We start from the raw sequence: 13,437 nt of genomic DNA on the forward strand, positions 1-13,437 counted from the left end.
CTGGGCTCAGCCAGCTCCCCCCTCCTCAGGCAGGCAGGGGTCCTCCCTGGGCCCCCTTTCTCGGTCACAGGTCACAGCCTCGTCTCCTTGCCCCTCGTCTGCTCCCCTCCCCTCCCCCAGAGCCAACCACCCTCATGTGTTTACTCTGGATCTTTCTGCTTGTGTGAGTTCTTGCAAAATGCTTATTGTTGCTTTGTGGGCAGGTATTTTTAATTTATGTAAATGAAGGTGCGTTATAGATGGCTTTCTTTGTCCACTGTTTTCACGTGGCCTGGGCTGTTAAGAGCCGTCCACGTCTCCCTGTGTGTGCGTGTGTGTGTGTGCGTGTGTGTGCGTGTGTGTGCGTGTGTGTGTGTGTGTGTGTGTGTGTGTACTCGGGTGCTTTAACTGCTGCAGCATTTCCTTGATGGGCGCCCACCCCCCCTTCCTGCCCCACCCACTCCCAGGAAGCCTCGAGCTGCCCCTACCACAAAGCCTCCTTTAGGAACCCTTGGGGGGCTGCGGCATGGTAATGTGTTTGGAATGTACACCGGGGGCATTGCTGGGTCGGAAGACATGATGTACTTAACCTCACAAAGTATGCTGACCCACCCAGGCCTTTAGGGGGCTGCCCTGGTCCCTCCAGGGGTCTACCACGAGGTCCTGTGGGCAAGGCGTGTAGAGTCACTTGACAAGGAAATAGGCTTCCGTCCTAAGAAACAGATCAGCCCATCCTGAGATCCTCAGAGGTGCTCAGAGAGTCGTGTTGAATGCTGGATGGCACGACAGTCAAAACGTAGAAGCAGCCTCAGTTCCTGATGGCCGGGGCACCGGTTCAGGGAATCACTGCGCGTCCTTACGACAGGTTATCATGTAGCGATTCAAAGTGGAGTTTCGAAGACAACTGAAGGACACGGGGGAATGCTTAGAAGGTCATACTGAGCTTTTCAAAGGATGCAAGGAGTATGTCCAATGTGTCTCTAAAATTTAATTTAAAACAAAATTCAGGGACCGCCCAGATACTTTCACAGTGCCTTTTTTTTTTTCCCTTGGCCGCGCCGCCAGGCTTGTGGGATCTTAGCTCCCCGACCAGGGATTGAACCCCGGGCCCACGGCAGTGAACGCACCAAGTCTTGACCACTGGAACGCCAAGGAATTCCCTTAATTTCTTCTTTATGTTTTCTTTCTTCCCTAAATTTTCTTCAGTGAGGGCATTTAATACTTTTTGTAATCAGGAAAAATTAAATGTAAAAATAACAAGTACAAAATGTTACACGAGCCGAAGACAAAGGTCTACACTGGGATTTGCTCGCCTTTCCCCGGAGAAGGCAGGCGAAACTACAGTTTGTGGAGGATTTGCCCTGACCCGTTTGTCTCCCTGATGGTGGGATTGTTCCCACTTGACAGATGCGGAAACAGAGGCGCAGGTGGCTTGTTCATCTGCTTGTCCAAGGTCACCCAGATGGCAGTGACCCCGGTGGCTTGTCCCGGGCCCCAGGAGCCACCGTGGAGAAGCAAGGCCCTGCCAGCCAGGGTTCAGCTTTAGGAAAGTCAATCTGTTGCAAAGAAGAACCCACCGTAGTGCGTGACCAAGGCAAACACCAGAAATGGCTTTTCAGTTACATGCTAGTTTGCGATTTTCCAGGTGGCCGATCCCACCAGCATCAGGAAATACAGGGAGTTTTTGACCAGATGGACTTTTCCCAGCCAGAGCCCTTGAAGGAAGGGAATGGTGGACCGAGGGGTGCGGCATTGTCCTCTCTAGAGGTCAGCAAGGGCAGCCCCACCTGCAGGCCCGTGGGACACTCGGGTCACCTGGGCAGGAAGGAGCAGCCAGCCTCAGGGGCCACACCCAGGCCCCCCAGGACTGGATGCCTAATTCAACCTTTCCAGCTTCCATCCTGAGTCTGGTTTCCTCCTTCCTTCCCCTGGAAGCACCCCCAGAACCCTGGATCATCCCGTCGCCCCCTCTGGCACTCAGTTTCCACACCTGTCAAATGGGACTCCAGATGCCTTGTCTGTTTCTTCCTGACTTACTTTTATTATCACGTGTAACACACACATAAGAACACGGACGTGCACGTCCAGCTCAAAAGGTCATCAGAAAGAGAAGGGCCACGTCAGTGCCACCAGGGCAAGAAATAGAATATAAAGACCCCTGAAGCCCCTGTGCTCTCCCCTCATTTCCTCCCCCTTCTCCCCAGAGACAACCCTCCCCAGAGTCCTCCAGGCCAGGGGAATCAGGCGCCTACACTCCTGCATGTCCGGCTCCCTTGGCTTAGCACAGCTGCGGAGACGCATCCGTGGTGTTTCCTGTGGCTGTGGCTTTTCCGCTTTTCCTTTCGTATCGTTGGATCACATTCTATCTGATGCAGATACCTCCATTCCTTTACGCATTTCTATTGATGGGCATTTAGATCGGCTCCAGTTTGGGGCTCTCACTCTGCCTGGTTTTAGATTTAGTTTTTTCGAGCCGGAGGAGATGTGGGTGGAGCCCCTCCCCCATTTATTCCATGAGAGTGGCCTGCCTGCCTTGGGCTGGAGGGCCTGAAGGTGGGGGGTAGCACCAAGGCTGCCTCAGACTTTGTTGGTGAGCGGCTCAGGAAAGGGTGATACACGCTTCCTGCCTCACACCTCACGGGGCAAGTCTGATGCCAGAGAGCTGGTCCGCTTCTTTGAACATCAGACCCTGAGGTGTTCCCTCTGGTACCTACCCTGATGAAGGAAGTGTCCTGCAGGACGCAGCCACACTCCTCCCCCCTCCAGCCTCCTGCATCCTGGGCATCACACTGGCCCTTTCCACTCCCTCCTAGCTCAGCACCTTCACACATGGTGTTTCCTCTTTCTGGAATACTCTTCCAGTTTCCCAATCACCTAGGTAACACCAGCACTTAAGACTGTAAGGAACCATTGGGGTTTGAATCACAACTCCTCAAGAACATTATGGAACTCATCGCGGCCTCAGTTTTGTCATCAGTAAAATGGGGATAACAGTCCTTCCATCTTAGAGCCACCAAGAAGTTCCATGTCTTTAAACTTTGGACCAGCATATAATGAGAACCACTGCATGCCAGGTGGTCTTGGGGGCCCTAGGGACTCAGTGGCCTCAGCAGCTCAGATGAGGGAAGAGGGACTGGCGAGCGGTCAGCTCCTGAGAGGTCCAGCTAGTGTTGATAGTGAGACCATCATCAGGGTCGGTCACTGTCATCTTTCTTGAATAAGAGAAACGTCTTGGCCTCAGAGGCACCTTCTCTGAGCCCCCGTTCCAGTCAGGCCCACGGGTCCCTCTGGTGCCCAAATCTGTTGGTCACACTTGTGGTCGCCGCTGGCCCCAGCACTCAGCACAGAGCCTGATGGACTGTAGGTCCACAAATACAACTGTTAAGTTAATGAATCAGAGAATGGCTTGCCGTCTTGCCAAGCCATGTGGCCTCTGAACCTCACCACAGGCCCAGATCTCACCCCCACTTCTCAGTTGAGCAGACTGAGGGCCTCAGAGGCGGAAAGTGGAAGACGATTCATGCAGACCCAGCACTGCTCCAAGCGCTTCCCACGGCGACCCTGTGAGCAGGGCCTGTTCTTATCCCCACTGTACAGATGAGGAAACTGAGGTGCAGGAGTAAGACTCTGGTGCAAGAGGCCACAGTCAGTGGAATTGGGACTTAGCCCAGGCAGGCAGGCTGCAAGACTGGATTTCTTCAGCACCATTCCTTTGATCTGTATTTCTGTTTTTGTGCCAGTACCATACTGTTTTGATTACTATAGCTTTGTAGTATAGTCTGAAGTCAGGGAGTCTGATTCCTCCAGCTCCGATTTTCTTTCTCAGGGTCACTTTGGGTATTCAGGGTCATTTGTGTTCCATACGAATTTTTAAATTTTTTGTTCTAGTTCTGTGAAAAATGCCATTGGTAATTTGATAGGGATTGCATCAAATCTGTAGATTGCCTTGGGTTCTTCAGTGCCATTCCTGATGCTTCCTAATTCGTAGCTACTGGGCTCTCCACCCTGGCAAACTGATGACAGAACTGTAATCGAGTCCTGACTCCATCTCCGGAGTCCCTGCTCTGGCCTGACCTTGCCCATCAGGACACTCCCCCAAGCTTCCTCCCGGCCACCTGGCCACAGTCTGTTCCCCAACCCTCAGCCAGAGTCATCACGTCATTCCTGGGCTTTAAAATGGCCCATGTTCCCCCAAGAGAAGACCCTTCTTAAACTGGGTGTCCCAGCCGCACCTTACTCAGGGACGCCCCCTGCTGGGCTCAGACACCCTTCCCTCCCTTCGGAAAACACGCTGTCCCTGAATAGACAAAAGTCACTTTCTGTGCTTGCCCACACCGGGCACAGGTGTGATCCTCAAGATGCCACCATGAAGTCTCCACCTGGAAACAGGCTCCAACTGAGAGGAGGCTGAGACTCATGCGTCCCTCTCCCTTCACTGCCTGTCCCTCCCGTGTCTGACTGGCCCTGGCTAGTCCATCACCCAATTCACATACCTGATTCATTTATTAAGCACCTACTGTGTGCCAGGCCCTGCTGTAGGCACAGTGAGCAGGACAGATTCACGTCCCTGCTCTGGTGAAGCTGGGAGGAAACAGAGACAGTGCAGGAGGTGCACAGCACAATGCCAGTGTTTTTTTGTTTGTTTGTTTTGTTATTTATTTATTTATTTTTGGCTGCGTTGGGTCTTCGTTGCTGTGCGTGGGCTTTCTCTAGTTGCAGTGAGCAGGGGCTACTCTTTGTTGAGGTGTGCGGGCTTCTCATTGTGGTGGCTTCTCTTGTTGCAGAGCCCAGGCTCTAAGCGTGGAGGCTTCAGTAGTTGTGGCGCGCGAGCTTAGTTGCTCCGCAGCATGTGGGATCTTCCCGGACCAGGGCTCGAACCCGTGTCCCCTGCATTGACAGGCAGGTTCTTAACCGTTGCGCCACCAGGGAAGTCCCAATGCTGGTGTTCTGGGCTGTGCCACACGGCATGTGGGATCTTAGTTCCCCGACCAGGGATCAAACCCGTGCCCCCTGCAGTGGAAGCATGGAGCCCTAACCACTGGACCGCCAGGGAATTCCAATGCCAGTGTGTTTTGGATGGAGATGAGCTGAGTGAAACAGTCAAGGAGGAGAGGGAGGTGCAAGTGGGGGAGGGGGCGTGCCTTGAGCCTGAGCCTAACCCCACTCCCCCCCACCCACCATCTTAGGCAAAGCTGGGGTGCACTTAGCGGCTGGCACCCCCCTCTGGTATAGAGCTCGCCCCTGCATTGTCTGCACGCAGGTTTACATACTCATCTGGGCTCCTGGGTTGGGGGTTGAGGGCAACTTCTCCCCAATTCTAGGAGGTAGATCTTATAAGCCCCGCTGTACAGATGGGGAAGTGGCCCCAGGGGGTCTGAAATTTGCTCCAAGTCATAGAAGCAGTAAAGGGCAGAGTCTGGATCAGGACCCCGGCTGTCTGACCCCAGAGCTTTAACCACCAGACCGCAGGGCTCAACCTGCAATGACAGCCGGGCAGGGCTGGGAGCCGGGGATGAGACAGGTCTGTCTGAGCACAGTGGTCATTTGGGCAGCTGAGGACCCGTGGGGATCAGGCTCTCTCCTCTCTCGCTCTGGCCAGAGCCCTTCCTGCCTGCCTCCTGTAGCTGAGGTTGGCCGGCCCATGGTGGAGGCCGAGGCTGGTTCCATCTGCCCTCGCCCAGGATGGCCGCTGGGGGTGGGACATGGAGCCTCTAGGATGCCCCCCACCCCTGTCAGAGGGGTTGCCTGACATGGCCTGGAACCTCCTAGCAGGGACAAATTTAGGATTTGTTTTTGGCGGTGAGGGGGTAGCGGCGAGGATGGAGGGGGTGCTGCATTCTGAGTGGCCACCCTGCCCCTGAGCTGGGCTGTGTTGTCGTGGTACATGCTTGTTGTCTCTTAGTCCTCAGGGCCCCTGTCCCCACGTTACAGAGGAGACTGAGGCCCCAGGAGGCCGAGTCTAGGCCTGGGGCGGGGCAGGGGGGCTCAGTGAGCAAAGGCAGGAGCCTACACTGGCCCCCATGCTTGGCCGGCTCTGGCCACATCCTGGCGGTCAGGGAAATCCCTACTGAAAAGCGATGCACAAGTCCCTGATCTCAGAGAAGGAAGAAATATGGGGAGTTGTCATAAAAACAGCCGGTGTGGGGGGAAAAAAAAAAAAAAAAAAGGCTTTTAAATTATGAACGTAAAATAATTAACGAGATAAAAGAAAACCAACAGTAAGCTTACTAAACTTTTGTTATCGGTTCATTACATTCAAAACCCATATAAGCGATTTATCTTAATAGCGATAAGATGAACAATTCACCTCATCATTTTCCAACCACAGTTAAATTTTTAATAAGGGATTTCTTGACAGTTTATTTTCTTAAAAATCCCAACAGATCACAACAGGGTTTTTTCTAGAATTAGTAATATGTTTAGTGTTTCTCTTCCCCTCTCAAGGTCAGGCTCTGGGAAGTTGGCTATGGCTGTCTTGTCCATGCAGGATCCCCAGAACCAGCACGATGCTTGACACATAGCAGGCACTCAAAGAATATCTGTCAAATGAGCAAATCACCACATGGGTAATGTTTGAATGATGAACGGGCTCTGCAGCTCAAAAAACACACCAAAACCCACACACAGCCCAACCCTCTTGGTTTAGGTGGGTGTGCATGGTGGAGACCTGGTGTTTAGATTGAGGAGAAGCCGACTTTGAGTCCTAGTTCTGCTACTTTGGAGCAGTGAGACTGAGGGCAAATGACTTTACCTCAGTGAACCTCCATTCCCTCGGCTGTAAACCATCAAATACGAAGAAGGAAGGCAGGGACATGTGGTTGATAATCTCCATGTGACAGGATTTCCACAAGGATTCAAGGAGATCATGACCTCAGAGTGTTTAGCACAGGGTCCAGTGAATACTAGGCACTTAACACATACTGGATCCCCCCTTTTGCCTTATTAGAAACCCGCCCTGGATGGCACTTTGTCAGAGTCAGAGATGGGATCAGCCTTGTATTGTTTGGAAGAAGAGGAGAGGAGTTGATTGGCTTTGGTCTTTAGGTATGCATGCTAAATCTTAAGGCTAACCACTAAAAGAAGAGAAAATACATAAATCCTAAGATAGTAAATGGGGGAAATAGAATCAGAAACTCGATCTTTGCAAAAGGTCATAGGAAAGGGGAATGACTAGCCTGCAAAAAAAAAAAAATCAGGACAAATAGAAAGCATGAAAAAACATAGGAAGAATAATTCCAAATAGATTAGTCATTACAATAAATGTAAACAGACTAAACTTCCTGTCAAAAGACAGAGATTTTCAGACTGAATTAAAAACAAAATCCAGGGCTTCCCTGGTGGCGCAGTGGTTGAGAGTCCACCTGCCGATGCAGGGGACACAGGTTCGTGCCCCGGTCCGGGAAGATCCCACATGCCACGGAGCGGCTGGGCCCGTGAGCCATGGCCGCTGAGCCTGCGCGTCCGGAGCCTGTGCTCCGCAACGGGAGAGGCCACAGCAGTGAGAGGCCCATGTACCACAAAAAAAAAAAAAAAAAAAAAAAAAATCCAAGAGACATACCTAAAACATAAAGACAGAAAGGATGAAAGCAAAAATGATGGCAAACAGTAACCTAAAGAAAGCTGGTGTGTCTTTAATAATATCAGACACATGGACTTTAAGGCAAAAAGAAGAATAAGTTGAAAACAGAACCAAAAACAGAACACTGGTGCTCTTTCAGCTCCCAAGTTCTGTCACTGAGGATTTCAACATTTTGGGTGCTGTCACCCAGGCCGAAAGCCGTGCAGGCACATTGACTCACACAGTGGGTACTCTCCAAATATAAGCCTTGTCCATTCTGAAGCCCGCCATGAACTAGGCCTTGCCCTGAGTGCAGGGAATGCAGAAATGACTCAGATGGAGTCTCTACTCATGAAGACTCACAGCCTAGACAAGGAGACAGATGCATTGAACCAGTGTGAGAAGGGTCTGATAAGAGAATGCCTGTGATGAGTCGGTGAACAGGAGGCCAAAGAGAGCCTCCTGGCAGAAAGCGATTGGAACATCCCAGAGAACTAGGGGGAAGATGGCATTCCAGGCAGAGGGCACAGCTTGTGCAAAGGCAGAGAGGCTGAGCAGAGCCTGATGAGCATATAGAACCCCATACATCTCCCTGTGGCTGGAGTAGAGGAGAGGCCAGTGGGGCAGGTCCTGCAGAGCCTCTGACACCAGGCTGAGGGTCATAGGGAGCCATGGGAGGGCTGTGAGCAGGGATTTGGCAGGGTCTGAACTGCATCTTAGACAATTCTGACGGCTGATGTAGAGGAAAGGGGCTGGGGAAGAAACTGGAAGCCCAGAGGCAGGACAATTGTTAATGATCATTATCAGCTACATCAACAATTTAAAAATATGTATTATTGCCTGCTTGCCATGTCCCAAGCATTCATTATCTTGTCCAAGCCTCACAATAACCCTGCAGGACCTGCGAGGAAAGTGGGCTCAGAGACGTTAGGACACTCGGCCAAGTTCACACAGCTGGTCAACAGCAAAGCCGAGACTCAGACCCAGCCCTGACTCCACCCCCCACCCACTAGGCTACTCCCCAGTCACCCTGCAGAGAGGAGGAGGGAGAAAAGACTGGAATCCTGTTAAAAATAAAGGGACTCACTATTTTAAGCAACCCTACAGCACATCCTCAATAAAACCAGACTTCCCTTCGCAGCAACACCCCCGTCCTGCTTATTCCCAAGTGCATCATTCAAGTGACTGGCGGGGGGACCCCACCCGCTTTGGGAGTGCCCCTGCATCTCCCTTCACACACCCCCTTCTCATCGCAACTGGGACAAAGCACGTGGAGCAGCCGCAGCCTCGGGCTCTGCCAGGACGCACCTTATGGACATGGTGTAGTTTCAGTTGCTTTGTCCAGAGGATCAGGGAGACCTGGGCTGGACTCCCAGCTGCAGGCTTCCCACTTTCCCCCGGGAAGGTGAGCAGCCCTGCTGAGTCGCTTGACCTCACTGAGCCTCAGCTCCTAATCTCTGAAACGGGGCACGATGCTGGCCTGTGTGCTGCCCGGGTTCAAACCCCTCATCGAGTAACCTCGCTGAGTGGTTCCTTTTGTGAAAGTGAGCTAACAACACCTGCCCTGCAGGGCTGGTGCGGACAAGCTGAGCTGACGGATGGGGACACCCAGCCCAGAGCCTGGCATTCATCACTGCAGCCCAGATGCCACCTGCAAGCGCCAAGCCTTGTGCTGAGCAAATCTCACCGATTACCTCGCATCCTCGAAACAGCTCTGCAGGGCTGACATTACAACGCCCTTCCACAGAGAATGGTCCTCCTCCATTTGCCCCTTCAGAACTCCTTTATCCCCGTTCAATAAATAAGCGATGGGCTTCCCTGGCGGCGCAGTGGTTGAGAGTCCGCCTGCCGATGCAGGGGACACGGGTTTGTGCCCCGGTCCGGGAGGATCCCACATGCCGCGGAGCGGCTGGGCCCGTGAGCCATGACCGCTGAGCCTGCGCGTCCGGAGCCTGTGCTCCGCGGCGGGAGAGGCCACAACAGTGAGAGGCCCGCGTACCGCAAAAATTAAATAAATAAATAAGCATGGATGGATGAGTGTGAGACATTTGGGCTGGGTCCAAGGGAGTGAGCAGGGGTTTTCGAGGTGGATGAAAAGGGAAGGGAATTCTGAGCAGAAGAAAGAGTGTATGCAAAGGGGGAGTGCCTGTGAGCTCCAAGAAGTTGATACTGGCTGAAATGTAGCCAGAGTGAGGGCTGCAAGTGAGGGGAGCCTATAGGCCAGGCCAAGCGGGGCTTCCAAGGCAGGCTGAATTTCCTTGGAGGGCACTGGGGAGCCACGGAGGGCTCTAGAGGAAAGCAGAGGCAGGGCCAGCTCTGGGTGTGGCAAGGCCCTGGAGATGAACTTGAGGGGAGAGACTGGAGGCCAGGCAGTTTGAGGCCTGAGCTGGACCGTGGGGACAGAGAAGATGAGACATTCAAAAGGATTAGAACCGGCAGGCTTGCTGGCTGACCAACCCTAACGAGGGGAGGCCGTGGACGATGCAGGGGGCTCTAGGCTGCAGGCCCGCTCTCGACTGGGAAGGCAGGCTGGAGGGGCCACGCTGAGAACAGGGACCCCGGGAGGAGCGGGGGCGGGGTGGGGCATGCAGATGGGTTTGCTGGGAACTGGGGAGCCCCCGGAACTACATGTGGCTCAGACCAGGCAAGGGGGCGACTCCAACACCTGGGCCAGCAATCCCTTTGTTCTCAATTTGTCCGTCCAAACCCTCAAGTCTGACCTTCAGACTTCATTCTCTCCCTAGCGATTAGTGATGACTGGATCATTACTTCATTCTCTCCCTAGCGATTAGTAATGACTGGATCATTACTTCATTCTCTCCCTAGCGATTAGTAATGCCTGGATCCTCTTATTATTATTACCACTGTTATTATTATTAGAAACAGCAACTAGAGGCCTGCTTGGTGCTTTGCCAGCGTTTCCCGGGGCAGTGATAAAAGGCAGCCTGTGAGAAGGGTTCTCGGGTTATTATATTTGGGAAACTCAAGAGTCGAGCAAAGCAAAGGGGCCTGTTTGATCAGGAAAGCTTTTCGTTGTGCTGTTGTTTAGAACCTCACGGGATGGGCAGGCAGCAAGAGAACACGGTGGGAGGCGAGGGGCTGGGCTCTTCCCGGGGTCCCTCAGAGGAGGAAACCAAGGCTCCAGCGGCCCACGCAGCAGAGCTGCGGCTCCAGGGCCCGAGGGCTGTCAGGCCAAGGCTCTCCGGCGCCCCCTTCTTCTCACCGCACACAGGCACGGCCGCATAGGCCACACCGCCGGCAGGCTGCAGAGACCCCAGGCCAGCCCTCGTGATCCTCGTCCAGTTCTAAAGATTAGCCCGTGTTCGCTGCCAGAAATGAGAGGAGGCGGAAGCATGTTAGGGAAAATAAAAAACTGACCTTGTCAGGGCTTCCCTGGTGGCGCAGTGGTTGAGAGTCTGCCTGCCGATGCAGGGGACGCGGGTTCGTGCCCCGGTCCGGGAAGATCCCACATGCCGCGGAGCGGCTGGGCCCGTGAGCCATGGCCGCTGAGCCTGCGCGTCCGGAGCCTGTGCTCCGCGACGGGAGAGGCCGCAACAGGGTAGAGGCCCGCATATCGCAAAAAAAAACAACTGACCTTGGCAATTCCATCTCAACATCAGAAAGGAGGTGTAGCCCCGGGGAGGGATTCTAGGTGGCCACGGAAGTCAGGTTTTAGAAGCATATCCATGATATGGGAAAACGCTCACAATATACTGTTATTGAGGGGAAATGCAGGACCTGCTGCCGAGGGCGTGGACTGTGAAACACACCTCGGACCCCCGAAGACTTAGTGTGAAAAGAGAGTAAAATATCTCATTTGTAAGTTTCCCTCTTGGTTACATGTTGAAATCATAATATTTTGGACCTACTGGGCTAATCAATTATTAAAATTGGTTTCATCTGCCTTGGTTTTTTTTTTTAATGTAGCCTCTAGGAAATTTAAAATTAAACAGGTAGCTGGTGTCGTATTTCTGTTGGATCGCGCTGGCAGAAATGGTGGCTGCTATTGTCTTATGATGATAACTGTACCAGGAATATTATTTTCCTTATGCTGGGTGCCTCCCAGGTAGAGTCTTTTCTCTTAAAGTTTTTACAGTGTTTTTCTACTTAAAAATAATTTGGGGGACTTCCCTGGCGGTCCAGTGGTTAAAGCTCTGCACTTCCACTTCAGGGGCACGGGTTCGACCCCCGGTCAGGGAACTAGGATCCTACATACCGCGCAGCACGGCCGAAAAAAAAAAAAAAGTAATTTTTGTTCATTAAAGAAAAAATAACTTGAGTTAAAATTGCCCATAATCCTCATCAGCTGGAGTTCACCACTAAGAAGTGGTTAGGGCATTTCCTTGCAGTCTTTTCTCGGTGCATATACGCAGATACCTAATTCCTCAGCTGCTTTTTTTAGTTCTACAAAGTGACAAGCACACAGTGTGCTACCTAGAGTTCACCATTATCCCCTTAATATTATAATGCAAGTGTTTCCATGGCGTTAACTAGGCTTCAGAAACGCTATCTGATGGCTGCATGGTCTTCTGTGCCTCAGTGTACCTGGCTCAGTGATCAGTGGGGAGAATCTGGTAAGATTCGGCCTTCCATGCCCAGCCCAACACTGCCCCTTCTGTGGTGCATCAGCCTCAGCCCTGAGAGGTGGCAGCCAAGTTCAGGGATTAAGAGCCGTGACTCTGGAGCCAGACAAGCTCGGTCCAATCCCAGATCTGCCATCCCCTCCTGTGCATCCCTGGGCAAGTCACTGCACCTCTCTGTGCCTCCATCTCCTCCCGCTTAGATGGAGATAATTCTTAATCCCTCATGTGAAACGCTTGAGGCTAGTTGAGTTTGGGCACCTGATATTAGAAAGGTATTAATATACAGCATAGATTTTTACAGCACCTCCAGTTGATCTTATACCCCTTATCAAATCTGGGTATGTTTCTAGAGTGGAATCTTTGAATAGTCACATGAGTGGGATCAATAAAAGCTTTAAACAGCTTCACATGAGTTCTGATCAGGTTTGGTGCCAAAGTTATGAGAAATGTGGTTTTCAGAGCTCTGTGGATTTCAGAATTGTGTGTATTGAATAAGTACCTATCTCACAGGGCAGTTTGGAGGATTGAGTTGTCGGCTCTAAAGCACTTAGAACAGCGTCTGGCACCCAGGAAGTGCCCGATGCATGTTAGCTGCTGGTATAACTATTTTTAATCTTTTTTTTTTTTTTTGGCCATGCCACACGGCTTGTGGGATTTTAGTTCCCCAACCAGGGATCAAACCCAGGCCCTCCACAAGGAGTGCGCAGAGTCCTAACTACTGGACGGCCAGGGAGTTCCCTATTTTTAATCTTTTTGATTGAGGTGTAATTTACATAGAATAAAATGTCTCTCATGTTATGGGTACAGTTTGGGGAGTTTTGTTTTCTTTTTAATATTTATTTATTTGGCCCCATCAGGTCTTAGTTGCGGCATGCGGGCTCTTCGTCGCGGCTCGCGGGCTTCTCTCTAGCTGTAATGCGCCGCGGGCTTAGTTGGCGCACGGGCTTATTTGCCCCACGGCATGTGGGATCTTATTTCCCCTACCAGGGGTCGAATCCACATCCCCTGCATTGAAAGGTGGATTCTTAACCACTGGACCACCAGGGAAGTCCCCAGTTTGGGGAGTTTTGACAGTTACATTCACCCTTGTAGGCACCACCCCAACTAGGGACATTTCTATCAGCCCGGAAAGTTCTCTCGTGCCCCTTCCCAGACTGTCCTCCCCCTGCCCCAACACACACACACACACACACACACACACACACACGCGCACACACACACACGCACACACGCGCGCGCGCACGCTTGTGGAATGGACAGGGTCCTACGGCACGTGCTCCTTGGCATCTGCCTGCTTTTGCTCAACCTGACGCCCAT

The 13,437-nt window shown here is 52.2% G+C and overlaps 2 protein-coding genes and 1 long non-coding RNA gene across 3 annotated transcripts in view; 2 read left to right on the top strand and 1 right to left on the bottom strand.

Annotated features, from left to right (window-relative positions):
- LRRC4B (leucine rich repeat containing 4B) overlaps window positions 1–13,437 on the top strand; it is a 39,033-nt gene that overhangs the window by 22,178 nt on the left and 3,418 nt on the right. The gene's annotated exons all lie outside the window — the stretch shown is intronic.
- Window positions 3,419–11,615, top strand: LOC116743894. The gene is made up of 3 exons (XR_004346909.1): window positions 3,419–3,929; window positions 7,084–7,086; window positions 11,604–11,615. It is a non-coding gene; the product is annotated as an uncharacterized LOC116743894 (long non-coding RNA).
- EMC10 (ER membrane protein complex subunit 10) overlaps window positions 6,303–13,437 on the bottom strand; it is a 41,573-nt gene continuing 34,438 nt past the window's right edge. The window contains exon 7 of the mRNA XM_032612903.1: window positions 6,303–6,518. Coding sequence (XP_032468794.1) covers window positions 6,444–6,518 — 75 coding nt within the window. The 3' untranslated portion in view covers window positions 6,303–6,443. The remainder of the gene's footprint in view (window positions 6,519–13,437) is intronic.

Source organism: Phocoena sinus, chromosome 19 (assembly GCF_008692025.1).
Source record: "Phocoena sinus isolate mPhoSin1 chromosome 19, mPhoSin1.pri, whole genome shotgun sequence".
In the NCBI taxonomy this organism is placed as follows: domain Eukaryota; kingdom Metazoa; phylum Chordata; class Mammalia; order Artiodactyla; family Phocoenidae; genus Phocoena; species Phocoena sinus.